This window comes from Hydra vulgaris, chromosome 03 (genome assembly GCF_038396675.1).
Source record: "Hydra vulgaris chromosome 03, alternate assembly HydraT2T_AEP".
Lineage (NCBI taxonomy): Eukaryota > Metazoa > Cnidaria > Hydrozoa > Anthoathecata > Hydridae > Hydra > Hydra vulgaris.
The window spans coordinates 23,299,357-23,315,356 of NC_088922.1; the positions used below are offsets into that span (position 1 = coordinate 23,299,357).

Genomic DNA, 16,000 nt, shown 5'->3' on the forward strand with positions numbered 1-16,000 from the left:
CCATTTTTAGACAATTCTGGCCCACTGTACAGTGGAGTCTAATATTACAGTCGATCGAGTCGACATTTATCTTGGGAGATTCAGATGGTAGATAAAATATGAGAAAACCAGTTGGTAAACCATTAAAACCAATGGGCATTATATGAACCGTGAAACACATGGGTGGCAAAGATTTGATGGTCTAGGGTAATTTTTGGGATTTTCTATTGTATGACCACTCTATCGCAAAATGAACAAATTTTATATATAATTCAATTCTGGAGAATCAAATGGTGTCTTTTGTAAATAAAAATATGTCTCTACGGTGGACGTTTCAACAAGACAACGATCCCAAACACACATCAAAACTCAGTACATCCAGATGTACAGAAGTTATTAAAAAATATGGGTATGCTATCAATTACTGATCTGATATGCTTTTGTTTGGAGTTAAAATAATAGCTTAGATTAACTTTCTGCAGTTTTTACGGTATACTAATAGAATAGTTGATTGCACCATTATGGTGAAATATGGTGAAATTAATGTAAAATATGATGACCATATTTTACGTAAAGCAACACTTTTTTGTATTAAAAATGAAATGGTAATTTTACCATTTCATTTTTAATACAAAAAACTTTGTTTTTATAAATTTTAAACATGTGTTTCCATAGTTTAGGAGAACAGTATCTAAACGGTCGCCCGTCTACACGTTCAAAACTTTTCGACCTTAACCCATATCCTACCACGATCCCCATTTGGGGATTTTTAAAATTATCTATTATTTTACGCTATACCGGCCACGATCCCCAAATGGGACTTTGTATAAATATTATTTTTTTTAACAATGTTTTTTTGTTTTTTATTAATTTAACTTGGATAAATACATTTCCAGTTAAAAAAACAATTATATTTTACAAAATAAATGTTTTAAAAAATTTGGCAGGTAATGGGTTAATGCCTAATTTTGCACTTTAATTACCGCGAATAATTTTCATCCAAAGTTGCGATTGCTAAAATATACTTGATAATTTTTATACATATCAATGTTATGGTTAATCAGTAGTTGTTTTAAATTTTCTCACACAATATTTCGCCTTTTGTTGTAACTATGAAATCATATTCTAGTCCAAGATTTATAACAAAATTTTTCATAACTCATAACATATATAAGTTATAAGATCAGTAAAATTTATTTAATCTTTAATATTAATTAGCATAAAATAAGATAAATCAATAATGTCATAAATGATTTATGCTTTATTAAATTTAAACCATTATTAATGGCTTAAAATTAAATTTGAGTGCATAAATCATCAATAATTTAAAATATTAGTATAAAATATATGTATTATTAATGTCATTAATAATACAAACCATAACGTAAACATAGTATTAATAATAGTACAAATATTGGCATAAATTACTTCGTAAAAGTCAATTACTTACATTATTAAAAGTCACTTAATTTAGTTGCACATCGCTGCAAACATTAGAATAGTGGTATTTCCTTTTCGACAAGATGCCCTAACGTTACAGCAAACTTATAAAGTTGCTGAATAAAAAATAAATAAGTAAGATTTGGTACTTATTTAGCAAATTGAACTAAATTTATCTTTGATTTTAACTAAGAATATTAAGCATGATAAAAAACCTAAATAATTTGCTTATATAATACTTTTCTTCTGTCCAAGATAATGTGTTTAAAACCATTTTAATTAATTGGTATCTCTCTGTATAATCAAATACTTTCCAATATTTAAGTTATCTAGTTAATTTTATAACTTATCAAAATTTGATAAATGCAAAAATCGCGCTGTGTATGTCAGTAAATGAGTGCTGCTACATCTACTGAAAAACATGCAGAACATGGTATATATAGATGCTGCTACATCGACTGAAGCTTTATATATATATATATATATATATATATATATATATATATATATATATATATATATATATATATATATATATATATATATATATATATATATATATATATATATATATATGTAATGGTTGTACTCTAATTTTTTATGTCTATGTTTTAAGGAAGATTGTATTATGAAATCTTTAAAGTATTTTGTAAATTTTTAAATATAAAAGTTGAAAATAAAAAAGTAAAAATAATATTTTTTACTTTTTTATTTTAAATGAAGATGTGTCATTTGACATAATATAATCAGGTGATATACTGGTATTACCAGTTCTATTGTACCAACAGAAGTAGCAAATGATTCTAAATTTGTTTATTATAAAATCTGATAATGGAGTATGTAATCATCAATTGTTTTTGATAGCATTAAAAGAATTTAATGCCTACTAAAAAATATATGAAGGAAACCATTATTTTATTATAAGATAGAGAGAGCTCAAAACTAGACTTAAATATTTTATCTTCTTTTGATTTCAAATAAATTTGTCTCTTTCTTAATTCACTTAACTTCTTGCATGAATAAATAAGAAGATTACCGGTGATTATCATAAACAGAAAGATTCTTTAGACTTTTGTCGAATGTTTTATGTTAGTTTTAGCCAATATATGGAATAAATGGACAACCAAAAAAACAATATTTTGATATTGTTATTGCAAAGGCTTTTTTTTTGTATATTTCTTCAAGATCTTTAGTTATACTACAAAGAGGTTTGGTTTAACAGCAAAGTATTTTAAATACTTTGTTGTTTTCTTATTTGAAGCACAATTAATATTATTGAAGAAATATTTTTTTATTAAATAGATATGAATAAAAATAAAACTCAAAAAACCTACTAAAAACCCAAGAATACTACCATTTAACTAGATCTAATTGAAAAAACCTAGATTAATGTCAACCATGGAACTAACAGATAAACTTCTTGAAAAATCTAACTGGAAAAAATACTAGGTTTTATAATAACCAAAAAGATTAAACCAAAATTATATATAGACCTGTGTTACTTTAGTACATGGATCAATGACAGCTAACAATTTATTAACTGTAATTAAAAATATAAAAAGAAAATGATGATGCGGCAAAATATAAAAAAAAACTTAAAATGGTTTTTATAATATGTAGTTTTCAATGCGTTATAACTTAATCCGGTTTAATTATTCTTATATGTATATATATATATATATATATATATATATATATATATATATATATATATATATATATATATATATATATATATATATTATATGTATATATTATATATATTATATGTTATATGTATATTATATATTATATGTTTTATGTTATATTATATGTATATATATTATATGTATATATATATATATATATATATATATATATATATATATATATATATATATATATATATAATTATTCTTATGCGTTATAACTTAATCCGGTTTAATTAAAGTTTGTATTTGCAAACTTGACCTAAAAGACCACTATTTTGTGTATATATGTATATGTGTGCGTGTGTGTGTATCTAAAAGGCTTCAAATAAGTCTTGAGCTGATGAGTTATACATATGTTTATATATATATATATATATATATATATTAGGTGTACTGGAAAGAAATCCATTATTTACAAAAGCATGAAAGCTTCGAAAAAATCTTGAGTTTATGTATGTGTTTACATAATTATTTACATAAATTTAAAATACATACACATATTTAAATAACATTAAATTTAATTTTTTTTTATTATCTTGTCAAATTATTAAAATTTGCTAAAAGTTTGTTAATCTTTGAAATCATTATATTTTTTATATTGCTATATAAAGTTAATTTTCACTAAATTGTTTATTTACTATTTACAACAAACTTGTGGTAACTGGTGGTAAGTTTATATAAATATAGATATGTCAAAATTTTTATGTTTTTTTTTTTTTCTTTCTTTTAGTTTATAAGGTAAAATATGTGCATATTTTTTAAGCGTTACAAAATTACTAAAAAGCACATATATGGTATATAGCGTATGTTTAATGTTAAGGCAATTAAATGGCGGCATTATCTTCAACCATCGACTCATTGGTGAAGGAGTATTTAATTTTTAGAGGCTTTACATCATCTTTGAAGGTTTTAGAAACTGAAATTAAAAACGATAACAATAAATCCTATAAGGTAAAATGTTTTTTTGAATTTTCTTTATGCGCTAATTCATAATTGCATTTTTTAAATAACAAAATTAATAATATTGTTTGTATTAAGCCATTTTTTATGTATGAAGCTAAAATATTGTTATTAGGTAGATAAAATATTGGAACAATTTTCTCTATACATTCAAAACTATGAAATCGCTAACTTAAAAAGTTATTGGCGCTATTTTGAAAGGTGTTACTTTTGTCAACTTGGTCATGAAACTTATAAACTAGTAAAGAAACTGGAAACTAATGTATTGCAGTTATATGTTGTACGTGCTTTACAAAATAATAAACCTGAGAGAGTTAATGAATTTTTTGAAAAGTATGCACTTGAACTACAACATGATGCTGCATGGAGTGATTGGTTTAGTAAGTGTTTTTGGTGATCAAATTTTGTTTTTATTTAGAAACATTTTAAGATCACATTTTACTTGCTGTACTTTTTTCTTAACTTATTTTGAATCTTTTAACTTCAAGTCATCAAGTATTAACAATAATAGCTTAATATCTATGAACATTCTTTCCAGTCCTGCAAAGTTTTTCTTTCTATTCTATATTGTTAAAACTATTTGATAAGTACTTATCTAAATTTTGGGTCAATTATCTCAATATAATTTTAAAAACATTCTGACAATCAATATGGTTTTTAATATATAGCATGTTTGTTATCGAAAGTTTTCCAAAATCTTTGATTTTATACTCTCTGTTTTATTGTTTTATCGTCACTACAGTTTGCCGGATTAATTTATCTTTTGCCAGATTAAGTTATTATTTGTAATGAATAATTAAATGAATTATGTTGGCTCAAAAAGGCTATAATTATACTAGTCTATAACAAAGTAACAAAATACATAAAGTATATGTTGTATAATACAGCATTCAGACCTCAGCGGGAACAAATGAACGCAAGAGTGGAGAAAAGCTCTATGAAAAGGAACATGGTGAGCCATGCAAGCTGCTCCTCTAAACACCTTATTACAAAAGCTTGTGATTTTTCCATGAGTTATATGTTTATTCATTAAAAAAATTGCTTGTTACAAGCATATATTTGTAACGTTAATGTTACAAGAATATATACATAGCAAGTGTCATTTATTGCGCTGTGAAAAAATTTTTAGACGAGCATTGTCTTAAGGTTTTCACACTATAACAGCTATAAAAGTTTTTACTGCTTATAAAAAATGTTTTATGTTTTCTTGCAGATACTTTAAGAATTATTACAACAATTAAAAATTCCACAATAAAAGTGAATAAAATAATAATGTAATTAATATATAAAATAAAAAATTCTTATGTAAAATAAAAATTATTATGCAATAATTTAGAATAATTTAGAGAGTAATAATTTTATTTTTTATCAGTTAAATAGTTTTATATTTTATCAATATAATTTAGACGGTAATAATTTTATATTTATCAGTTAGTCCAATCTAATCAAAACATTTGCATTTAAATCTGCACTCTTTTTTTTTAATTTTTTGTTTTTTTTACCATGGTGCCTTTTAAAAAGCATTTCAGTTGATTATGCAATTAGTTTTTTTTAAATAAAAATGACTTTATGTTTTTCATTTTAGTTATGATGATAATTATACTTTTGAGAGAAAAAGTTATACTTTTGCGAGAGCCATAAATTGCTCCCATAAACCATTTTAGGGGAGTGTGGGCGAGGTTGAAAGCTAAAGCTCTTGCTTCCTGCCAAGGCCTGAATACTTATATATATACATAAATATATTAATATAAATAATATATATACATATATATATATTTATATATATATATATATATATATATATATATATATATATATATATATATATCACATTAACATAACATTCACCCTCCTCTTAAAAGTGTTCAGGTGTATTTATAAGTTAAGTTTTTCTGGTGCTTTAGAAATTCGTAAAGATCTAGGAGGAAAAATGTCTATTTGCTCTATAGTTTTCTAATTCCTTTTCAGAGGTTAATTGAGTTTTATTGCTACCATTAGGGGTTTGAGGATAGTTACAAATGGCTGTTATTTTTCAATTATTGTTTGATCTTTGTATTATAGGTCTTGTTCCAATGGGAGCCAGTTGTTTAGTAGACACAGTAGTTTCATGACCACAAGGAAATCTTACATAAGCATAATGAGCATTTGCTTCAATGAGCTGCACCTTGTTTGTTGAATCTTCATATTTTCTTTGCATCACATTTCTTTTGATAAATACAGGTCCTGGGTTAACAAGCCATGAAAAAATTGAGGACCCAAATGATGAAAATCTATGTTGAAAATTGAAAAGACGCTCGTGTGGACTACAATTAGTAGAAGTACAGAATAGAGATCTTGTAGCATGAAGTGCATCAGGTAAAACTTTTTTCCATGATTATATAGGCAGGTCTCAATATTTTAGTGTGAGTAAAATTGACTTCCAAAATAATTCCATTGTATCTTTTACCATGCCCATTTCTGGTTGGGTTGTAAAGGGTTGTTCAGCTAGTTGCAATCCTTTTTGATAAGAACCAGTGCTTTAACTCAGAAGATATTAAGAAGAGTATCCACGATCAGAATGAACATAGCTAGGCATACCAAACATAGAGTAAAGGTCAGTTAAACAGTTTATTATTGTCTGAGTTGTCATATCTTTTACAGGATAAGCAAAGGGAAAATGAGAGTATTTGTCTACAATTGTTAGCATATATTCTTCAGTGGTTGAAAAAGGTGCACCTGTAAAGTCAATAGATATATGTTATGATATTTATCTTTTTTACATAATAGATATACGAATGGCTGAGTTGCTTTAATTAGGTGCACATCATTTGTGCGATAGTACTTGGGTTTTATTTCTTTACATATTCTACCATCTCTGCATAATTGCTTTACATCTTTTACTGAATAAGGGAGGTTTCTTGATCTAATAAAATGATGGAGGCAAGTTACACCAGGATGGCAAAGTGCAGCGTGCAAATTATATAATGATTCTGAACTTATTGCTGCACATCTAACAAAAGTAAATGTATCTGGACCACTATTACATTGGTCAGGACGATAATGGATCTCATAAGAATATAGAGACAAGGCTATTCTCTAACGCATTATTTTATTGTTCTTTATTTTACTTCTTGATTTATAATCATACATAAATGCCACAGACCATTCGTCAGTGATGAGAATGAAATGTCGACCCAGAGGCAAATGACGCCAATGATTTATTTCTTTGACTATTGTTTGAGCTTCTTTCCTCACTGATGAATTGTATTGTTCACTCTCTTGAAGGATACATGAATAGAAGGCAACAGGTCTTCCATCATGGTTAAGTGTGGGAGATATAGCAAAATCAAAAGCATCAGTCTTAAGATAAATTTTTAAACTCATTTAGGAATTGATCTATCGATTCACTCAGTTTCTGCTTCTGTGTTTACAAAATGTGTTTGGCAAATATTTTATTCTTTGGTTTTATGTAAATAAACTAAAGAATACTTGTTCAAACTCATCACACTCTGATATGAATTCATAGACATTAAGTTCAATATGGTTTATTAAGAGATAACGCTTGATAGAGTTATCATCAACTGTACTTATTAAATTGTAAAATGTTCTTAACCAATAGTTATATGTTTTTGGTGCATCTGGTGAGTTCGAATCTATACCAAGTCTATCAGATTTCATAAATCACTCCATCTTTCTTTTATTTTATAATATCGTCGCTCTTTTGATTGTAATGAATAACCAAATTAATTATGTTGGCTCAAAATAGCTATAATTATACTAGTCTATAACAAAATACTTAAAGTATACATAGTATAATACAATACTTATATGTATACATAAATATATATATATATATATATGTATATATATATATATATATATATATATATATATATATATATATATATATATATATATACATATATATATATGTATATATATATATATATATATATATATATATATATATATATATATATATATTTCTGTCATAGTTATCTAGAAGAGTTTTGCTGACAATCTTATCTGCGCAAATCTTTTGTGACAATCTTTATTATTTTTTTTCATTTAGTTTTACCATTTATGAAGAATCCGGAGCAAAATAAAGCTTTTGCTATGTATTTCACAAAGATTTGGCAAGATGCTGTATTACTATCACTTGCAAATTGTTTAGATACAATCTTTTCACAAATCAGTATCCTTTGTTCTTAAAATAAAAGCACTTTAAAAATGTTTTGATGTTAAAATGTTACTAAATTTTATTTGTTTAAAAAATGGTTCTTTGTTTAAACCTTTATTTTTAAATTAAAAAGTATATTAAATAAATATCAAATCAAACCATTAAAAAAAAAAAAAAAACAATATATTGTAATCCTTGTTTCACAAAACAAGTTGGTGTTTACTTTAAGTCTGCAAAAAAATTTTGAGTAACAATATCATTTACTCTGGTAATTTATCAGAATATCAGAAACTGCTTTTAGTCATTGTTGTTTTTTTTAGTAAAAAATTAGAATATTAAAATTATGGGAAAAACAAATGAATTAACAACAGAAAATTGTGCTCAGATTGCTATTATACATAAACAAGAATTGGCACTGACTGTTATTGCTTCACTATAAGTTACATTAAAACCACTTAGATGGGCTGTAATGGCACCCCACATCATGATTTTAGGGCAATTTTTTACAGTAGAAAGCAAATTTTGGGGGTTGTATTGTTGGCAAGGTGGGCGTCTAACTTTTAGAAAACAGCAACTAATAACACATAGCTGCATCATAAAAACATTTAAGCGATATCATGAAACTGGCAATTTTATTCTTTTAACTTTAATTTTAAAGTTCAACTGGACGACTAAAGGTATTCTACTCAAAAGGTAGATAATCGCATTCATTGTTATGCTAAAGTGTATCCCTTTGCCAGTGCTTCTGAAATTTTAACTGAAGTACTCTCCACTGGTGTTGTACCATGTGTTGCAACAATAAGAAGGCGTTTGTGAAAACAATTTCATTTAAAAAGCTATGTTCCAGCTAAAAAACCTTTCCTATCTCAAAATAATATAAAAGACTGTTTTGGAATCTGTCAAAAATACAAGGACTAGTCAGTGGAAGATTGGGAAGATGTAATATTTATTGGCAAATCATTAAAAGAATTTTTTGGTTGTTGTTCTACAAGAGTTAGTCACCTACCTTACAGCAACCCTCAGAATTACGGTCGGCATTCGGCAATGCCAACCTAACTGCCGTCCTAAAAGTTTTTGAGGTCAGCAAAAAGTTGCCAACCTCGTTTCTATGTTTTATGGTAAGACCTTTGTATCAAATTTTTTTTGCTGACCTGGGTGCTTATTCACACCCAGGTTCAAAAACTCTTGCGTAGCTGAGCAAAAGTTATGAAAAACTTATGCAAATTATTTTTTGCGTAACTATTTGGTACTCACAACTTTTTCGCAGCATTTGCGTAAAGTTAAGGTTGCGCATGAGTTACGCAAAACTTAGGTAAAAACTTACGCAAAATTTGAGGCAAATATTTTATAACTATTTGTATAAAGGAAGTAGTTAGTATTACTAAATCTTTTTTTATTAAGACATACAGGGCAAAATGACCGAACAGTGAATGCATCTTTTTTTAAAGACAAGGCTTACATTTACTTAGACTTAATTTTTTTGTTGTTGTTGCTATATTTAAAAATATAGCAAAAGCAAATAGGGGTTATTCAAATAATACGTGATATTCTTAGATTAGGTGGTGGTGGTGAGGAGGAAGTGTTTGAGAGTGTCACCAAATATCACGTAGGAATGGGGGTGGTTAGCCACAGTGTGACAAGACAAAATTTTTAAATTTTAAATTCTAATCACAGTGGAATAGTAAACTTTTAGCAAAAAATTACAATCTCAAAGGTATATTTGTTTAAAAATGTCACGTTACGAAGAGGGCAAGGAGGAATTGTTTAAAATGTCACATATACAAAGGAGGGGGGAGGGGCTGAGTCTAAAAACAGCAAAAAAAGTTTCTCATTATTTGAATAGCCCCATATAGCATATATGTGCATTTACTTTTAAAAGTAATAGCATTATAACATAAACAGTTTTTCAATCTCTTTTGAGTATTTATTAGCAAAATAATCAATAATCGAAAATTGGAATAAAAATTGACCAAATAAAAGTCAGTTGGTTTTTTAAATGAAATATTAATTATAAATAACACATCTATTATTTTAAATATTAACATTACAAGCACTCAATAAGAACTAATTGGGGCATATTTACCCAAATCCAAATGGTAATATAAATTGTATTATCCTGAGCTAATACAAGATAACTATTTGGCTTCCTGTATGATGCCATCAGTAAATGCCCATTGCTTTTATTTAATCATTCAAATAATTGTATACTACAGTTATTTTAATACCATAATTTTTGAATTGTTTATTATAATTATTTGAATAGTTAAAAAATCAATTATTTTTAGCCTCCTCTTTTTTCTTATTCTTTCTTAGCTGTGATTAACCTAGAGTTTATTTTTGAGATACCCTTTTGATGTGATGAGTTATAAAACATTAACCCTGCTGCGAACCTTATTTGTAAGCATCACTGGCTAAATAAAGTAGCTAAAATGTACAGAAAACTAGCATTTGAAAGAACTTATTTTTCTATTTTTAATATAAAAAGAAAAAGAAAAACAACAAGAAATTAACATTTTGAGGCATTTTTTTGGCGCCCATACTGGTCCTATGGTACCAAATAAGGTCTGGGTTCGCCCCTGCTCAAATCATGCAACTTGTCTAGCATAGCTTCAGGAGTTTAAACAAAGTACTTTAGTTAAGCATAAAATTTCACATTCATAAAATAATGGAAGTGCTAAACTAAAGTTTTTTGTTTTAACTTCTTGTTTTAACATTCTCACTTCTCATACATTAGGGTATAAGAAAACATCATAATAATTGTCAATTTTTTTTTCAGTGGTCTTGTTTTATCACATAACTGACTTGAATCAATAACACTTTTATTTGCTATAGGGAATGACAGTTTCATCAAATAAAGAAATTGCTTCAAGAAATTCAAGAAATACAGTCTAGTTTATTTGAAACTAATTATAAGCAAAATTCAAATTGTCAGAAATATAAGGAGCATTTTGAAAACATAAACAAAAGTTCAACAACTTTTCCATAACATATTATGAAAAATACATTATTGATGGTTGACTATCTTGTCAATATAAATCTTAAATTCGATGCGTACAGTTTCAGTTTTATTAACATAATTAATAAAAGTTGAGTTTGAATTAAAATTCACTTGAATTTTATTAGTTTTTTTCAGTGATATTTCAGATTAAGAATTTATGGTACCATTTTTGCACAAATAAAAACATTCTTATATTTGATGGATAGAGTAAAGTTAATTCTGTGAATCAGGCACGTGCAGTATAGACAAGTTTGACTCATTGACAGAGCAAGTATTGATTAAATTACAACAACAAGTATTGTCGTAGGTTTTCAAGACACCAAGTACAGTACAATCTAATAGCTACAACCAGTGTGAACAATGTACTGTCATCTCAAGAACTGTGATACTATTTTCAACAGCAACAGATAACAATTTTACTGAATTGTGAAAAGCAACCCATTTGGACTAACTGTTGTATCAAGAAATTTTTTATGGAATTCCTGCTCTTTGCAATAATAAACTACAACAATGAGATTTTAAATAGAAAGACAAAATAAAAGGTCTACCAAAACAATTTCAACTATTACCAAAACAATTTCAACTATTACATAATGTTTATTATTTGCAAATTACAGTATTATTTACCAAGAAATTAGGTTTTGAAAAACAATGCTTTTTTTTTCTTTTTTTTTTTAATTTAAATTATTCTTAGATATTATCTCTTGATAATTGAAATAATTAACAACAGAGCATTATTATTCAAAATAATCTTAATATTGTTAATACCTTTGGATAACTGAAATAGCATCATTATTCAAAGTAAGTTTAATATTTAGGTCATAATACTTTGTTACTTCAATAGCCTGATTACTCAGAGATAATTTTAAATTATTGTATTTTGAAATAGCCTTGTTCTCATTTATAAATATAAAAAAATAGATATTTGAAAAACTAAAGAATAAATTACATATTTTTGTGAATATTGTATCTATATTAGCACACATGTTTCCTCTCTCTCATATACAGAGAGAGACTCTCTCTCGCTTTATGCTAGTTATGCAAGTTAAAGTATATGCTTCAATAATATTGTTGTATATATTTTTGTATGGTATAGTATAGATAGTATAGTATAAATAAGTTAATATAGTATAACTATATGATACATCATATAGTTTTTAAGTATGACAATAACTAAATATTAAGTTTACTTATTTAATAAGTTATTAGCATACTACAAAACTATATGATATATTCATACACTGGTTGCTCTCTAATCTAATATAGTCGCTCTCCTTGTTTTAGCTAGGCTATGAGAGTGAACCATTATATAGTTTGTATGTATAATTTTTTAATCTTTAATTTAAGGTGAAAACAAGTTTTATAAAACAAGTTTATGTAGTACATCTATATTTTTGGTAAATATATTGCTATTGTTGTTGCTGTTAAAAATAAAGTTATTGTTGTATTATTTAAATAAATGACTTAACATATAGCAGTATAAAATTATTATAAAATTATATTTTATTGGCAATAACAAACAAAATCTGAAATCTTTTACAATAATAAAAATGCCATTTCTTAATATTATTAGATGACTTAAAGTTATGCCAAACTCAAGTCAGAAAATAGCAGACTTTTCTTTTAACTTTTCTTGCGTAAAGTTTGCTGAACACTTTTTAGGAAAATATTGTGAATACCGTTTTTTAGCCTTTTTGCGTAAGTAATAAATTACGTAAAAACTTAAGAATTTTGTAAGTTTTTGGTTATGCAAGGTTTGTGAATATGACTTTGCGTAACTTTGAACTTAAGAAAAACTTACACAAACTTTACGCAAATTTTGGACTTACGAAAGTGTTATGAATCCACACCCTGATGCCGACCTCAAAAAGAATGAAGTCGGCAAATTATTGCCGACCTCCTTTTTCCTAATTCCGAGGGTTGCTTACAGTCAAATATTGCTTTTGCTCTGTTTCACAGTCAAAAGCAATATTTGCTTTTTATCGTAAAACATTGCTCTAAAATCATGATACAGGGTGCCATTAGAGCCCATCATCCAATGGTGATTTATGGTTTATGCTCTGACTCTTATTCTGACAGTTAATTTTGACTCATTTTCCAGAAAATCCTAATTATTTACAATGATTACTCCTTGATTTGTGTCTCTCTCGATCAGCATCAGGGCAGCAAAAAAAAAGTGATATTACTGACTCATGGATTTTATTTCATGACACACTAATCAACCGAATAAACACTTGTATTTCAAATTTAATAATAAAAAGTTGTAAAAAAAATTCAAGCGTATTGAAAATTTCTTATAAAACAGAAAAAAAAACAGTAGCTTAACTTAAACAATAAAGCGAAGAATGTATGTAAAAATGCTGTGATATCATTTGAAAGAAATTTGACTTATAAAAGTTCGACTTATAAAAATAAAATAAAATCCAAAAGCTTTTTATAGTTATATAAAATACAAAAGCAAAGTAATTTACCAAATATTAGTTTTAGCAACAAAACTGGCAATAATGACCATTTGAAAGCACATATATTCATCCATTTCTTTACCTCGGTTTTGGCTCATGAAGATATAAAATCCACTAATATTTTCAATAGACAAAAGTGTAACTAAAATCTCTTCAAACATTGATTTATCTCCCACTATTATCTCCAATTATTTGAGTAATCTCAAAATTTATAAATCTGCAGGATCATAACATTCATCCCAGAGTTCTTAAAGAATTAAGTCATACAATCTCAGTTCCTCAGGGCGTTAGCCAGAAATAAATTTTATACCGCGTTTTTGCCGTATTGAGAATTTTTATTGTTGTTGTTCTAGAAAATGTTGGGAATTTTCTAGAAAAGGTCCTAAAACTCAAAAAAAAAAAAAAACGTCATTGACTTTTGGGAATTTTAAGCCCATTGGGAATTCCGCGTTATACGCGGCACCATTGGGCTAGCTAACACCCTATTCCTCTCTCCGTAATCTTTATGAAGTCATATAATGATGGAATTTTACCACAAGTCTGGAACAATGCTCACATTATCCCTATTTTTAAGTTAAGAGATGAGTCACTGGCCAAAAACTATAGATCGATTAGCCTCACCTGTCTCGCTGTCAAAATATTTGAAAAAAATATAAAATCTTACATTGTTTCATATTTTAACAAGCGTTCCTTGTTTTGCAGTTCTCAACATGGATTTATCAAAGGTCATTTGTGTCTAACAAACTTAATGTCAGGTATTGACGCTTGGACATTAGCCTTGGAAAACAAAACTAGTATAGATAATATATATCTGGATATTTCGAAAGCTTTTGACACAGTTCCGCACTTCTAAAATTAAAAATCATTAAAATTAAATTAGCTCCAAAAAAGTAACATTATTCAAGTAAAAAAAATACTAACCTGACAATTAAAACTAATTTGTGGAGTATAATGATTTGTTATTAACAAAATTTATCAATAAAATATAAAATTTTAAGCCACTTTTTATTAAGTATTAGGCCTCCCTGAAAGAAAAGTCCAATTTATCTAAAATTGCATCATTTGAAATATTAAGGCCCTCTGTTTCGATTTCATTCTCATCGAACTTTATCTCTTCTAAAATTAAAAGCTTATGGAATAGATGACAAACTCTACAATTTGATAGATTGTTACCTAAGAGATCGGTGGCAGAGTATCAATGTTAGCGGTACATACTCAGAATGGATAAAAGTAACTAGTGGGGTCCCCCAGGGTTCAGTTCTTGGCCTAATTTTGTTCTTGATATATTAATAATTTTTCTGATTTGGTTTCAGCTGTTGTATTGGTGTTTGCAGATGACACTAAGTTTTACAAGTTACTTTCCCATAGCTCATCATGCAATAACCTGCAAAATAGATTATCATGCAATAACCTGCAAAATAGATTATCATGCAATAACCTGCTAAACAATATGGACATTATAGCAAACTGGGCAAATTTATGGAAACTAAATTTTAATGTAAAAAAGTGTAAAGTTATGCACTTAGGACCAACAAATTCAAAATTGATTTATACACTTGTTAATACAAATCTCAATAGCTCAATAAATCTAGCCTCCTAAACATTTCATTAAAAAAGTTCAGTAAATTAGCAATACACTAGCCCACAAGCTTTTGGAGCATCGTCAATAACAATAGTTCATCAGGAAATAAACTATCGGGTTTAAATGCACAATTTGAATAGTCCTACAAAAGTGCAGACAATGTCAATGGGGGTATTGAAAACAACCCAATACTTTATATTTAAACATTAGTATTTATGACTTTTTATTTTTTACATGAAAGGCTTGATATATATAGAAAATAAATTTCAAATAAATATGTCTTTTTAGGAGATATAAGAGCCCGGGCCCCAGCTATCTTTTACAAATTCGGCCCTTTCCCCAGCTAAACATCAACCCTGAAGGCTTACTAATCATGCATTATATAAGTGCAGCAAAGCAAGGGCTATTTCTCCTGATAAATCAAAGGCTTTTTTTAAAGTCTGGCATGCTGGTCTTCTCCCCTAACTCCCTTGATACGATGTGTCTGGGAAAATTTTTAATCATTGAATCATTCTTTTCTAATTGCAGTAATAAAGCTGTCCTTGATGGGCAACACTTCTTTATTTTCAATAACTTATGAGGTAACACAAAGTTCCATTATTTCTCCTGTATTGTCACTCATCTTTATTAATGATCTTCCTAACAAAATTACCTTTCAAGTAGCTCTGCTTGCGGATGATGCAATTATATACTCGAGTCTTAACAAAGAGTTGGACCTGCTCTGGCTGT

At 27.3% G+C, this 16,000-nt stretch overlaps 1 protein-coding gene across 2 annotated transcripts in view; it reads left to right on the top strand.

The window, feature by feature from the left end:
* The first annotated feature begins 313 nt into the window (after positions 1 to 313).
* Positions 314 to 16,000, top strand: part of LOC101237753 (WD repeat-containing protein 91) — a 68,693-nt gene continuing 53,006 nt past the window's right edge. The window contains exons 1-5 of one of the 2 annotated variants that reach the window (XM_065792693.1): positions 314 to 388; positions 3,499 to 3,562; positions 3,841 to 4,061; positions 4,186 to 4,450; positions 8,122 to 8,244. In XM_065792693.1, coding sequence (XP_065648765.1) covers positions 3,939 to 4,061; positions 4,186 to 4,450; positions 8,122 to 8,244 — 511 coding nt within the window. In that variant the 5' untranslated portion in view covers positions 314 to 388; positions 3,499 to 3,562; positions 3,841 to 3,938. The remainder of the gene's footprint in view (positions 389 to 3,498; positions 3,563 to 3,840; positions 4,062 to 4,185; positions 4,451 to 8,121; positions 8,245 to 16,000) is intronic. The other variant, XM_065792694.1, reaches the window with a different exon arrangement.